At 31.4% G+C, this 12,475-nt stretch overlaps 1 protein-coding gene across 1 annotated transcript in view; it reads right to left on the bottom strand.

The window, feature by feature from the left end:
* Positions 1–12,038, bottom strand: part of LOC119835298 (slit homolog 1 protein) — a 16,242-nt gene extending 4,204 nt beyond the window's left edge. Inside the window, exons 1-11 of the mRNA XM_038360037.1 lie at positions 11,748–12,038; positions 9,945–10,041; positions 8,258–8,440; positions 7,169–7,337; positions 6,804–6,913; positions 5,784–5,896; positions 4,919–5,055; positions 4,292–4,444; positions 3,876–4,056; positions 1,197–1,336; positions 22–119 (exon numbers count right to left, since the gene is read on the bottom strand). Of these exons, the coding sequence (XP_038215965.1) occupies positions 22–119; positions 1,197–1,336; positions 3,876–4,056; positions 4,292–4,444; positions 4,919–5,055; positions 5,784–5,896; positions 6,804–6,913; positions 7,169–7,337; positions 8,258–8,431 (1,275 nt within the window). The 5' untranslated portion in view covers positions 8,432–8,440; positions 9,945–10,041; positions 11,748–12,038. The remainder of the gene's footprint in view (positions 1–21; positions 120–1,196; positions 1,337–3,875; positions 4,057–4,291; positions 4,445–4,918; positions 5,056–5,783; positions 5,897–6,803; positions 6,914–7,168; positions 7,338–8,257; positions 8,441–9,944; positions 10,042–11,747) is intronic.
* Between the last annotated feature and the right edge of the window lie 437 nt (positions 12,039–12,475).

The raw sequence follows: 12,475 nt of genomic DNA, 5'->3' as shown, positions 1-12,475 counted from the left end.
CTCGTTGACCATCGTGCACACGGTGCGCTTCTTCTGCATCATCTCGTCGTCGCGGTCGCGCAGGCTCGCCAGCCACGCTTCGTACCACGCCAGGTCGCAGTCGCAGATTAGCGGATTGTCTATAAGAATAATTCTTTTCTATAGAAAGACCGACGACGTCCCTGGGGGGGAAGTTGCTCTCCAAATTCCAAAATGGGACCAAATAATACCAATTTCCTATCAAATACAAAAAGAATCACGGCAATCAGATGAAATCCCACGGAGTTATCGAATAGAAAAACAAAAAATTAGGTAAATTGAGAACCTGAAGAACCCGAGAAACCATCGGTTTTTTTTTTAAAATGCGTAATTTATTACTAAAGATTTCAATCATTTTATTTTAAATAAGGTTCTAAGTGACGAATTTGTACAGTTAAAGTGATATTACATCTTATTATGTATACTAGCTGTGACCCGCGGTTGAAACCGCGTAAGTCCGTATCCCGTAGGAATATCGGTATAAAAAGTGCCTATGTGTCCAGCTATCTACGAAGCAAAATAGTATTATTATTCACCAATAGATGTCAGGAAAAAATACAAATAAAACACGAATATGACATTTTCTAAAAAAAAATCCTAGCTAGATCAATTTATCGCCCCCGAAACCCCCTATATACTAAATTTCATGAAAATCATTTCAGCCGATTCCGAGATTCCAATTATATATATATATATATATATATATATATATATATATATATATATATATATATATATATATATATATATATATATATATATATATATATATATATATATATATATTCCTCAGTTGAAATAAATTATTAAATGAAAAACGTTATAAAACATATAGTTCTGAGTTTAGTACGTTTCATGTTCCCGAATCGACACTCAATTTCACTGAAAATATTCCACTTCGTTTCTATTGCACTCACATTTTCCTTCAGATGCAGAATTTCAAATGCTTTCGTTGTTTAATCAAATGAGAGAAGTTTCGTTAAGAATTTCAGACTCTATTTCGTTTTTACTGCTAGTGTACCAAAAGCAAATTACATTAGAAGTTCATTTAACTTGCGAGGGTCTTAAAAATATATTGTATAAACAAATTTCAATTCTGTATAGTGAACTTTAGTAATTGAATTTGTTTGCAAAATATATAAATGGGTAGTTGAATGGGAAAATTCTAGAATCCTTACCCATGATGTCTACAACACGGAGAGTATCCAGTATGGGTTCCATTATCTCTTCGGGAATATGTTGTAGCTTGTTGTTTTGCAAATTCAACGTCTCCAAAGAATTCAAATTATCGAAGCCCATGGTCGGCAATTGGTGAATCCTGTCAAAAATATATGATTTTTAGACTTGAGATTTATTCAAAGCGAAACTTTTGTTTATTGATTACTTTTCCAACTAATGTTGTTTTCAAAATAACGTTGATGATATGTCTAAATCAAAAAAATAAATAATCAGTTTTTTTTTACACATCCTAAAATCAATTGATCGTGGATCCAAAACATGGCACATTATGTAAATAATTAACAATTTTGATCATAAGTACGTATTTTATACAAGAAAATATAATATTTATACACTCTACACTCAGGCAAGTTATAACAAAACATATTATACTTTAATTTATTTCATCGTATTTTTACCTGTTTTTTATTAAAATAGTTTTTTGTTGATGATAAACATAATTACAATTGTAGCCAATTATTAGGGATATTTAAAACCATATCTTTAATTTTTTCTAGAATGCTTATATTATTTAATTGCCATCGATGTTTTGTTTTTTTTTTTTTCAATAAAACTGGATTGAAAGAATATACACGATATTGTAATATAATTACATTAATGATGTGTGCCCTTAATTGATCAAAAAAATACCTCCTTTATCAAATAAAACAATCACAATTACGTGTTTTTTTACTTTTCAATCAAATAACAATCTTTACGAAAAACACCAAAAACAACGTTTATTTTCAAGCGTATTCCCTTAACAATTTCCATAACAAACAGTTGATGTATTGTTAGCACAAAAACACGCTGGGTCTTGAGCGTTACAGTTATTGATTTCTCACACAATTTATCTCAATTTACGGAGCTACAGTGCCGCAAATCCCACGAGACATTAACAAAAGACAGTCTAAATAGTGAATCGGTTCAAGTTAATCAAACACGGACGTCCCAACACCCCACAACAGAATTAATCTTGTCTAAGATAACAGCTATAAATATCTCAATACTGCGAAGGCATCATGAATAATGGGTTATTATTTTTAACAGCTTCTTAAATTTCTATGAAGAAAATTCTTCGGAATATAATTTTACCCATTGAGGTTGTACATATATCATATTATCATATTACAATAACTGATCACGCAGAATATACGATGTACCAAGAATAAATAAAGGCTATTTACCTATGTTATAGTTTTCATTTTAAATGCTAATTTGTAAGAAAAATTACCAAGATCACTCAGTATTAGTATAAAATGTAATCTAAAATTATTAAAAACTTATTTTATCAACCGTTAAGAATATACCGAAAGATATAAATACAGACTACAGTAATTAGGTGAACACGTAGCAGAATACAGTTCCCAGCTCATAAATATGAAACGTAAACGGCCTAAATAAACGTGAATGTATTGAATAATTAAATTGAGTTTGGGATTCCTTTATGGCTTATGTTCAACTAAAATTTGAAAAACACGTTTTAAGTATTCATTTGGTTGGGGTCTGTAATTATTTGTTGTAAAATGCTGCTTTAAACCTGTTTTTAATTATAAGTGATGCGATTATACGGAAAGCTTGCCTTTTCTGTAGTTTTTTGTAAAAAAAATGCTTAAAAAAGTAGTACATTTGTAAGAAATATAAATATACATATCATAAAACGTATTAATATAATAAATTAATATTCATATAAACTGTCGAATATAAGTCTGAAATATTATTGATATTCAATTTAATAATTAATTAAAAATGAGTGAGTCGAGCGAGCTTTGCGCTAACTCGACTCACACGTTAAGAGAGGAAGATACCACACCGGTGGTGATCTTATACCATCAGGCGAACCACCAGCTTGGTTGCCCGCACTAGTATAAGAAAAACATATATTCATAACATATTACTCATAAAAAATATAAGGACATCTTCTTAAATCCTTTAATATTTCCCGCACTCAAAATACACTTCAAAAACAACTCTTAGACTATAATAATATAATTTTGAAACCAATGTAATCCGAGATTTAAAGCACACGTCGCTTATAATGACATTAAAAAGCCTTAAATAACCATACTCTTAAACAATAAATTACCAAAATGCGAGCAATTCGTTAGCTCGGTCACACAATTGAGGATTATCAAAGTAATAAATTACCCCAAAAGTTCTTACGACAATCTCCACTTGTAACCAGCTATAAAAAACTTAAAACGCTAAAATGTAATGTTCCATTTAAATGTTCGAGCAAACTGGCATTAATTTGACGTTTGTTCTTATATAAAAAAATACTGAATGATTGGAGAAAGGATCATTATATAATATTTATTTTGTGCTTCACAGCCATCCTTTTTTTTTCTAATTTGATAATCTAGATTACAATATAATTTATGGGAACCTCTACTAATAAATTGTAACTAAACAGTATACCTTTTTGTTTCCTGTTACCCTTTCTCTATCAGACATTAAAACAGTCGTAATAGACACCGGATTATTACATAACAAACGCAAGTATGTATAAACTAGAATACTGGTCGTATTTCATCTGTAATAATGTACGTGTATTGTATCTTTTCACAACAGATAAATAACACTATAACGTATATTTTTTCACCTTTTTTCTTTTATAACATAAGGATGCCTTTACTTACATATTCTTTTGCAAATTCAAAAACGTAATGGAATCTCCGTAGCCAGTGAACGCATCCTCGCTAATGTAGGTGATGTTGTTGGACCGTAGATCGAGGTGTCGTAGCCGATGCAGCGGTCGTAGCGCTTCGGATGGTATTTCGTGTAGACGGTTGTCGCCCAAGCGTAAGTATTGTAAGTTCTCTGCATTAACACATTAATCATTTTAATTTTCTTTATACACGGGTATTTTAATTTTATATACATAGTTATATTGTAGGTGAACATCGTATGTATTGTTAAATATATTGATTAGACTAACAAAAAGGTTAACCTTTTCTATTAGGTCAATAAACTCTTAACAGAAGAGAATAAAGTTTTAAAATCTTAAATTACGATAAAGAATAATTAATTGTAACTGAAGTTATAATCGACTTACCCTCAAGACCAACGAAAGCTTTTTCATCAATACGCTGTATTAGATTGCCTTCGAGTTCCAATGAATTGAGGAAGTTAAGGTGAGAAAACACCTGAGCTGGTACTTCTCTTAATTGATTATGAGCTAGTCCAAGCGAATCAAGACTCCTCAAACCTAGAAAATACAATAAATTATTGACATAACAAAACACGTATGAGCTATAAACCTATTTGGGAGGTCATGTCAACTTAATACATATAAGTTACACGTGTCCTAAACAACACTCGGATATAATATGATAATTAATTTAATCAACCTAATTAACATTAACACAACCAACAACAATAAATATTACATGTTAATCAACGAAGGAAAACCTGCAGAGCATTATACAATTAATTTTGATTGAAAGCGAGATAACAACACGACAAAACAACATGCAATTTATCAAATATAAAAAATGTAATATACCTGTACCCAAGTTGGATACTTTATACCAACGCGAATTGAAATATCTCAGAAGAAATAATATATCATACGAAACGCAGAAGAATAACGCACTTAAGTTTTTATTTGATCGAAATAAAAGTAGGTATTGAATAAAACAAGATGCGATATCGAGATACAAAGGAAATGTTATTACATTACCCGCGAAATCTCCTTCCGAAATGGAAGTAATGCGATTTTCTTGCATTTCGAGTTTCTTCAAATTCTCGAGTAATGCCAGAGCCTTCTGCGGCACCGCAGTGAGTTCGTTGCCGCCCAAGTTCAGACGCTTTAGCTTCCTGGGAACCATTTATCATATGAGCGTAGCACACACTGAAGTCTCGTTTTAATTGCTTTTGTGTTATGAAAATTGCCTTTTGTTTTTATTGCATAAGATTACGTAAGTTCCAATTTGATAAACCGTTGAAAATATTACATTTCATAGAATTAATAACACGAACAGATAAGAAAATTATCCAGTAAAGTAAAATTATCCAGCTTAACTTGTAAATACTATGTGACAATTAGATATATAGAAACATTTTCCATTAAATAATCATTCTAACAAATTATTTCTTTAGCATGTACATGTAATACTAATATTTAACAATAAAAATGATTACTTTTATCGTGTATAAAAGAAAAGCTAACAGTTTTGCAGTGTTTCTGTACATTAAAAATCACCCTGGATAAGGTAACGGTAATAAGCTCATTTTTTCCTAATTTATTCAACGTAAACGAGATCTGAATACATAAAAAGTAATGGGCTGAAAAGCTTAAAGAATGCTTTTAGCTCGACTAACACCATCGCTATATTGATGCCATTTTTGTTTTATACAACAATGCTTTATTTCGTCCTTGTTTTAATAGAATATAAATACAATTTTATACAATCACTGAAAAGGCATTGATGCTTATGTACAACATTTGTAATATCATTTTCTTATATTTATTTAACAGCAATTATTGAAACTGTGCAGAACACAGATAAATATTAGGTAAAAATAATAATTGCAAAATAACTCACTTTTCTAAGCCTTTAAAAGCTTCACCGTCAACCACTGATATTTTGTTTTCATACAGGGTTAAAATTTCCAAAGTGTCAAGACCCAAAAATGCCTTGTTATGTACCGCCGTTACCTGAACAAACAAATTTAAATAGGGTCTTAATTTGAATTCAAATACCCATGCGTATTTATTTCAATACAAACGAAACATAAGCTATGTGTTTCTTTTTTATATAATTGACCTCGCCCTTACATTAAATAATTACAATGATTTGATACAATTGCTTTTAAGTTAGAATGCACATTTTACTGTAAATATAACATTAAATGTTTGGAGACATTAAAACACTTGGTTAAATTAAAACGAACAAAATGTAAAGAATCGAAACTCACTGCAATTCTTAGAAATGTCAAATAATTAATATTATTAATGGGTATGTACAAGAACGATACATCACTTTTGCAGAATAGTAACTTCATTAATAAAGTTTGAGAGAAAATTGCTACTTTACTATTTGTGGCCGCTTCACCAAAATACAAATTACGTGGGTGTTGTTATATTAAATTTAGTAACAGGATAGCATTTAAATGCATTTTCCAATGCTGTGATAATTTAAATTAATAAGTTTGAATTTGTTGTACTATGATGTTTATAATTAAATATACATATTTTAACGTAATTTATTAAAAGGAGTTTATATTTAAAGAACAATCAAAACAAAAACATCTAAGCTCATTAATGGATATAATAACATTTAAACTTCATTGTGTATAATATAATAATATAAATATTTTAGAGCTAGTGTGGGACCAATATAAAGCTATCAGACTAAAAGATAATAAAACAAAATACGTTATAGTAAGTGTTTACGTTTTCATAAAACCGTATCTAGGCCACGAGTTGTTTTATTTAGAAGCCTTTATAATGAAAATTCGTATTTATATTGTGGTTTTCATAACACACTCTGGGAGCTAATATTAGATATATAACATTATTAACGCAAATGTGGATATTTACTAAGACAATATGTATCCCTTACCTTATTATGATTCATGTTGAGAATAAGCAGATGGTTAAGATGCGTGAAGGACGAGGTCGGTATGGTCGCAAGTTTGTTCTGAGACACATCGAGTTGCGTTAACTTGTTGCCTGAAATATAAGAATTTATTTAATTTGTGAACGAATTCGTTTTGCTACAATATTCAGAATAATTATGTTAAATTCGGGTTATTTGCGCGCGAAATCACACATTCAGCGCCGCTAATAAAATATTTAATAGCGTTCTTAATTTAAATTTATATTTTATCGTTGTCTATTAGAAGGAGTTTATATTTAAAGAGATCTTACTTACATAGTAACGGACATCTAAGGTTTCAGTTATATAATTTTAGGTTCACAGCTTACCAATAGAGCTCAAAGATGAATCCTCGATAACGGCTAGGCTACTATTATGTACCGTCAAGTGCCGAATATCCAAGCCAAGGAATATGTATGAAGGAAGCTTGGCCAAATTGTTATGACGGAGTTTCAGGTAGAAAATTATCATCGGCTTCGAACGAAGTGTATTCATCGCCTGAAACAACATTCATCAGCTAAATTTTGTAACAAAACTTGTATATAATATATTGAGGAGGTTGTCCTCAAACGAGAACGAGACACGTTCTTAATGCGATTGATTTTTTTTTCATTTTTGTAACTCGATAGCTCCGTGGGTTTTTTAATCGATTGATGACGATTTTCTGCTTGACAGGGTTTTTTTAATTTTGTTGTAATTATGGTCTTATTTAAGAATCTTTTTTGTCGTATTTTTGTTATTGCTTATTATTTTATTTTTATTATTTGAAGCGGTTCCTCCATCCCCGGGATATCGGGGACCTTTTCGCGAAAAGATTTAATCATAAATATTATTAATTATCAACACACATTTAAATTGAACTACGTGTTCTATTACAAGATTCCTATGAAGTACCCTTAGCAATATACAATCTGCATTGTATCATTAATTATACAACATCTGGCCTTTGAGTAACAAGCCTCTTGGTTCTATATAGACTCATAGGCACTAATCACTTAACAACAATGTTGTGTAATGTGAATCTTGAATCAGGGAACGTAATTAAATGAAAACACAATCGCATAGAAATACATGTCTTTGTCTGTCTTAAGAATTTTCAAATACTAAACAGAAAATTTTGTACCATTTCGCTGATTCACTTGATTTACAGATAGATAAATTGTTATTAAATGTTATTACTTTAACAACTTAATATAATATATGTATTCTATTCAACATTTATTTCGAAATAGATCTAGCTATATATAGTAAAGTATGTTTAATACTTTAACAATTTAACTAATTGATAAACGTTCACTTGAAGTATTGTTATGTTTTTATATCGACAATGAATCTTATTTTTTATACGTGCAATGGAATAATTGCTAAATGTTATGTAATTTAAAGTTGAAGAAATGAATCACCAGAATAAAAAGTACCTTCTGTATGTGTTGCTGCTCTGTAAATTCACACAGGATATCGAGACCGTTTTTCTTCACAGTACAGGTGCAGGGTGTGATCGTGTTGGGCGCGGGGCACTGCTGCGCGCCCTGCTGGTGCGCCGGTCGCGCTAGCAGCACCACGCAACAGAATATCAACCAGCGAGACATCATTTTGAGGATCTGTAACAATGAGGTTTATTATTAGGGCACTTGTTATGTGATAATTTTTATCGCAAAGGAAGACCGATCGTTTGCTATAGGATCGTCATAATCATAAGGTATTGGTCGTCTTACAGGGGTACAGATCTCCTATAAGGTGGGCTATAGAAACTCCGTTCAGTCTCTGCTTTCACATAAGTCTAGATGTGATGCAAAATGTTTCAATGAATTGGTTACAATCAAATCAAAAAGTCTTCCACGTATTTAAAAAACCGACATTGGTGTCGTGTTATAAAAGCGAAAATACTGCATAAAATCCAATCTCTTTATTAATTATATCGCATAAACAATATTTTATTTTATTTGAGGAAAGAAAAAGCATAATTGAGTAATTTCAAATTTCATTTCGTTGAAATCTCAATCGGTGAAGCAACTGAAAATACTTGTAAAATTAAATAGATTTTCAGATCTGGCAACATATTGAAATGAAAAACACGTACCTACGTATAGATACATCAATTTGACGCATAAATCCACATTAGATGAAATTGAATTGGGTTGAGAGACGAGAGCAAACGTGTTCTAAATTTTAATATTGACTTTATTACATTTACATATACGCCTATATGTAACGTTTGATGTAAAGCACAGAGTGTGAAAAATCCTTCAAGTTCTTTTTTCTGTCACAGATTGTTTAAAACACAAGTTACATTCAATTTACTCCCTACTTTTTATTAATTAAGCCCTTTGAGTAATCCAGATTAACACTGGCTTTAGGGCTTATCGTTATATATTTAAGGCATTCAACAGTTTAATTGTGATTATCCAGAGTAATTTCATGAATTAATTACTAATCACGAAGTTACTCTGTGAACATTATCAGCGCGACTGCCCCTAAAGTTGATCCCAGGGCAATCATAAAATCGGTTTAGTGCCGACTCTTCTAAGAATTACAATAGCCATTTACTTCGTGGACGGTGAAGTAAATATATTCAAATGTAGACCGAAAACCTAAAATTTGAATAATACTAGGTTTAGACCCTTTGGATAGAAAGCTCGGATGTTTATCGCATCTATGGTAGTAACCGACGACTTTTCTCAAGGTCCGAGGTTTCCGCTTATTTCTTTTGAAGCTATTTCACAGAGTTTTTAAATAAGTCGTTACCATAGCATTTTGTTTGATTATTCTGCCTTTGACGTATCGTTATCAATCTGCGACACTTAATTGCGTGTAAAAAAACGTCTACTTTGTAAAAGTAACCATAATAAAATATTTAAATAAACAATAAACTTATCATAACATTATGACGTAATTGTTTTTATTCGCAAAAGAAAAAAATATGTTTTCAAGTACATTAATCTTGTGAAAGCCCTTCAACTCAAAAGGCCTGTTCTGTACGATGTAAATTAGCTATCCTTACCGAGTCACATTCTCCGCGGGCGTACGTCTAAAAGCATGGTACGTAACGACACCGATAAATTACAACAAGGTGGAACACACACATAATAATAATAATTTGCTTACGTGAGTGTGCGTGTCAGGTCGGCGAACGAGAATGGCGTGAGGGGTGCGCCACAGTCATGGGGCACTAGGTCATGTTAGTTGAGATTCACCTGCCACCCTGAAACAATGAATTCATTAAGATTTCGGACACTTATTGTTGCCTCTGAAATGTTTCGTTTCGTCGTATAAATGTATCGTTTTTACCAGAAACACGTGAACACTAAAAAGAAACAGAAAGAACTTATAGTTAAATTACAGAAAAGGTAACTTAGTAGTTGTAAGGAAAAATTAATTAGTGCATAATCTTGACCTATATAAATGTGTGCCTATTACCATGCCTCAGTTATCGCACTCAATATATCGATTTAATTAAAAAGCATTGTATTCTTATAATTATTTTCAATATCCTTGAACATTCTTTGTGCGAAAGGTTTCTTTATTATACTTTAATTTCACCAAAATAAGTTTTTAATGTGAAAATTTAAACTTCCATTTTTCCTTTGCATCATACACGTAATTCATCTTGCCAAAAATAATTTTCATGTTATGAAAGGAAAATGTTGAATAGCGTTTTATAAATGAAAGGCCTTAGAGAATTCATCGACGAATTTCAGTCTCGCTTGATAATAAACGTGATATCGAAAACATTTCAATTTTCCTCAAGTGAGTTGAATTTTCCGACTACAGTATTCTAAATGATTTTACGATTATAATAGTGTCAGTGTGTCGTGCGAGAAGCAGTCAATTTCTCATTTGGGAGTTCGGGTAATACCTTGATATTATTTTGGAAATCTGGGAGGCTTTTCTTATTACACCCGACCCAAAATATTGAAACAAAGAGTGACTTGAATATATTGAAGTAGGTACCTACTCGGTCTATATAGACAATGGATAGCTGTTATTCTAAAGAACCGTCAAATCTTATTCAACATTTTATAAAATAATGTGAGCTTTTAAATAACAAGGGAACTGTACGTTTACTTTAATGCAACCTACTAATTTAAAAAGATGTGTTTTATTCACATCATAAATGTAGGGGTAAGCCATAAGAAGTTGCACCTTAAGGTTAAAATCTTATCTCTCATCTCTCATCTTTCATCTTTTCTCTCTCATCTTTTTTATCTGTTGAATTTTCTTTTATTTAAAGATATTACCATGTCTGAAAAATAAGTCTATAATTGTGCACATTTGCCCATATAAATGTTACAATTGGATAAATCAACATTGTTAGTTGTCTATTTTCCAGCTATAAAAGTTATTAATGTTAGAAAAGCAGTACTTTGTTGTTCGCTCCGGTAATAATCAGCGACGTGACAAATTACTTTGTCCATTATTTGCTGAAGTATCATTCATTTTTAAGCATATCGTTTCATATTAAGCGCTATCTGTATAAGAGCTTTTGTTTTGTAATGTATTTATATTATACATCTTTAGTAAATTATAAGACCAATCATATAGTTTGAACTCCCAATAATAATAATGGATAGGCCGGTTTGTTCGTTACACCACTTTTGTTAATTCGTTCGAATTAAGTCAACAAAATATGCATGGCGTATAGATAAATGCCGTTCGGACCAATTTGTAACTGGATTAAATTTGTTTAAAACATTTATCGTTCCAGCAATAAAAGTAGCAATATGATATATGCATAAATATGATGTAATACAAATGTTTATGTAACGGATATGAAAAATGCAGTTCTTTTTTCAAAATCAGGCTTAAAGAAAAATTGAGCAGTTTTTTTTACATCACATTACAGCCGTCCTGAACCTTAACCTTAGATTTCTTAGAATTTATTTGACGTATGAAATCCGCATTATTTACCTTTACACACCAATTAGAACTTCGTATCAAATTCCGTCACCAATTGGATTCACAAACAAACAGAAACTTCCGTGTACACTCAACTGTGACAAAACACATGCCGTTTATACGCTAAAATTGGCTAGCTTATCGACATATCAGTATTATTCTCCTACGCAGATCGACGCTAACTGCGGCCCCTCGGTTGTACGTCTATTATCATTTGATAGTTCATCTCCGTTCGGCCGGTGTATTGTGTAGAGCTAACGTGTGAGGATCGCTTTAAGTGCCCGACCATTCGGGTTGCGGTCACCGCAAGTCGCTGAACTCAGTTTCGCTGTTGTCAATTACTTATTATCTTTTAATGCGTACTTAATCTTTGGTTAACAGTACAGCGTATGCAATCTGTGTCAATGTCATCAATTTACGTGTCTCATAATTCTTATTGCTAATGTACAATTACTGATTTAATATTCTTTCTATTTTCGCAAAATAAGAAAAAAGCTATCATACATAAATAAATCGTTTAGAATAGCTTTCAAAACAAAGTATTTTAATCGCACTTCTGTAAATCATGCCATTACGAGTACAGGGTGACGAAATTGAAAGTCACAGAATAGAAAATCCAGATGTAACTTTATATACTTTACTGTTATTCATACCGCTGTGGTGATTCCTACAATTTTCTAGTATTATATTTATTGAATTAGAAAACCTATGGACTGCAATCGGCAAATTTGCTACCCAAC

This window comes from Zerene cesonia, chromosome 20 (assembly GCF_012273895.1).
Source record: "Zerene cesonia ecotype Mississippi chromosome 20, Zerene_cesonia_1.1, whole genome shotgun sequence".
Taxonomy (NCBI): Eukaryota; Metazoa; Arthropoda; class Insecta; order Lepidoptera; family Pieridae; genus Zerene; species Zerene cesonia.
Note: the sequence above shows the minus strand (reverse complement) of the source record. Positions and strands in the feature narration are given on the sequence as shown.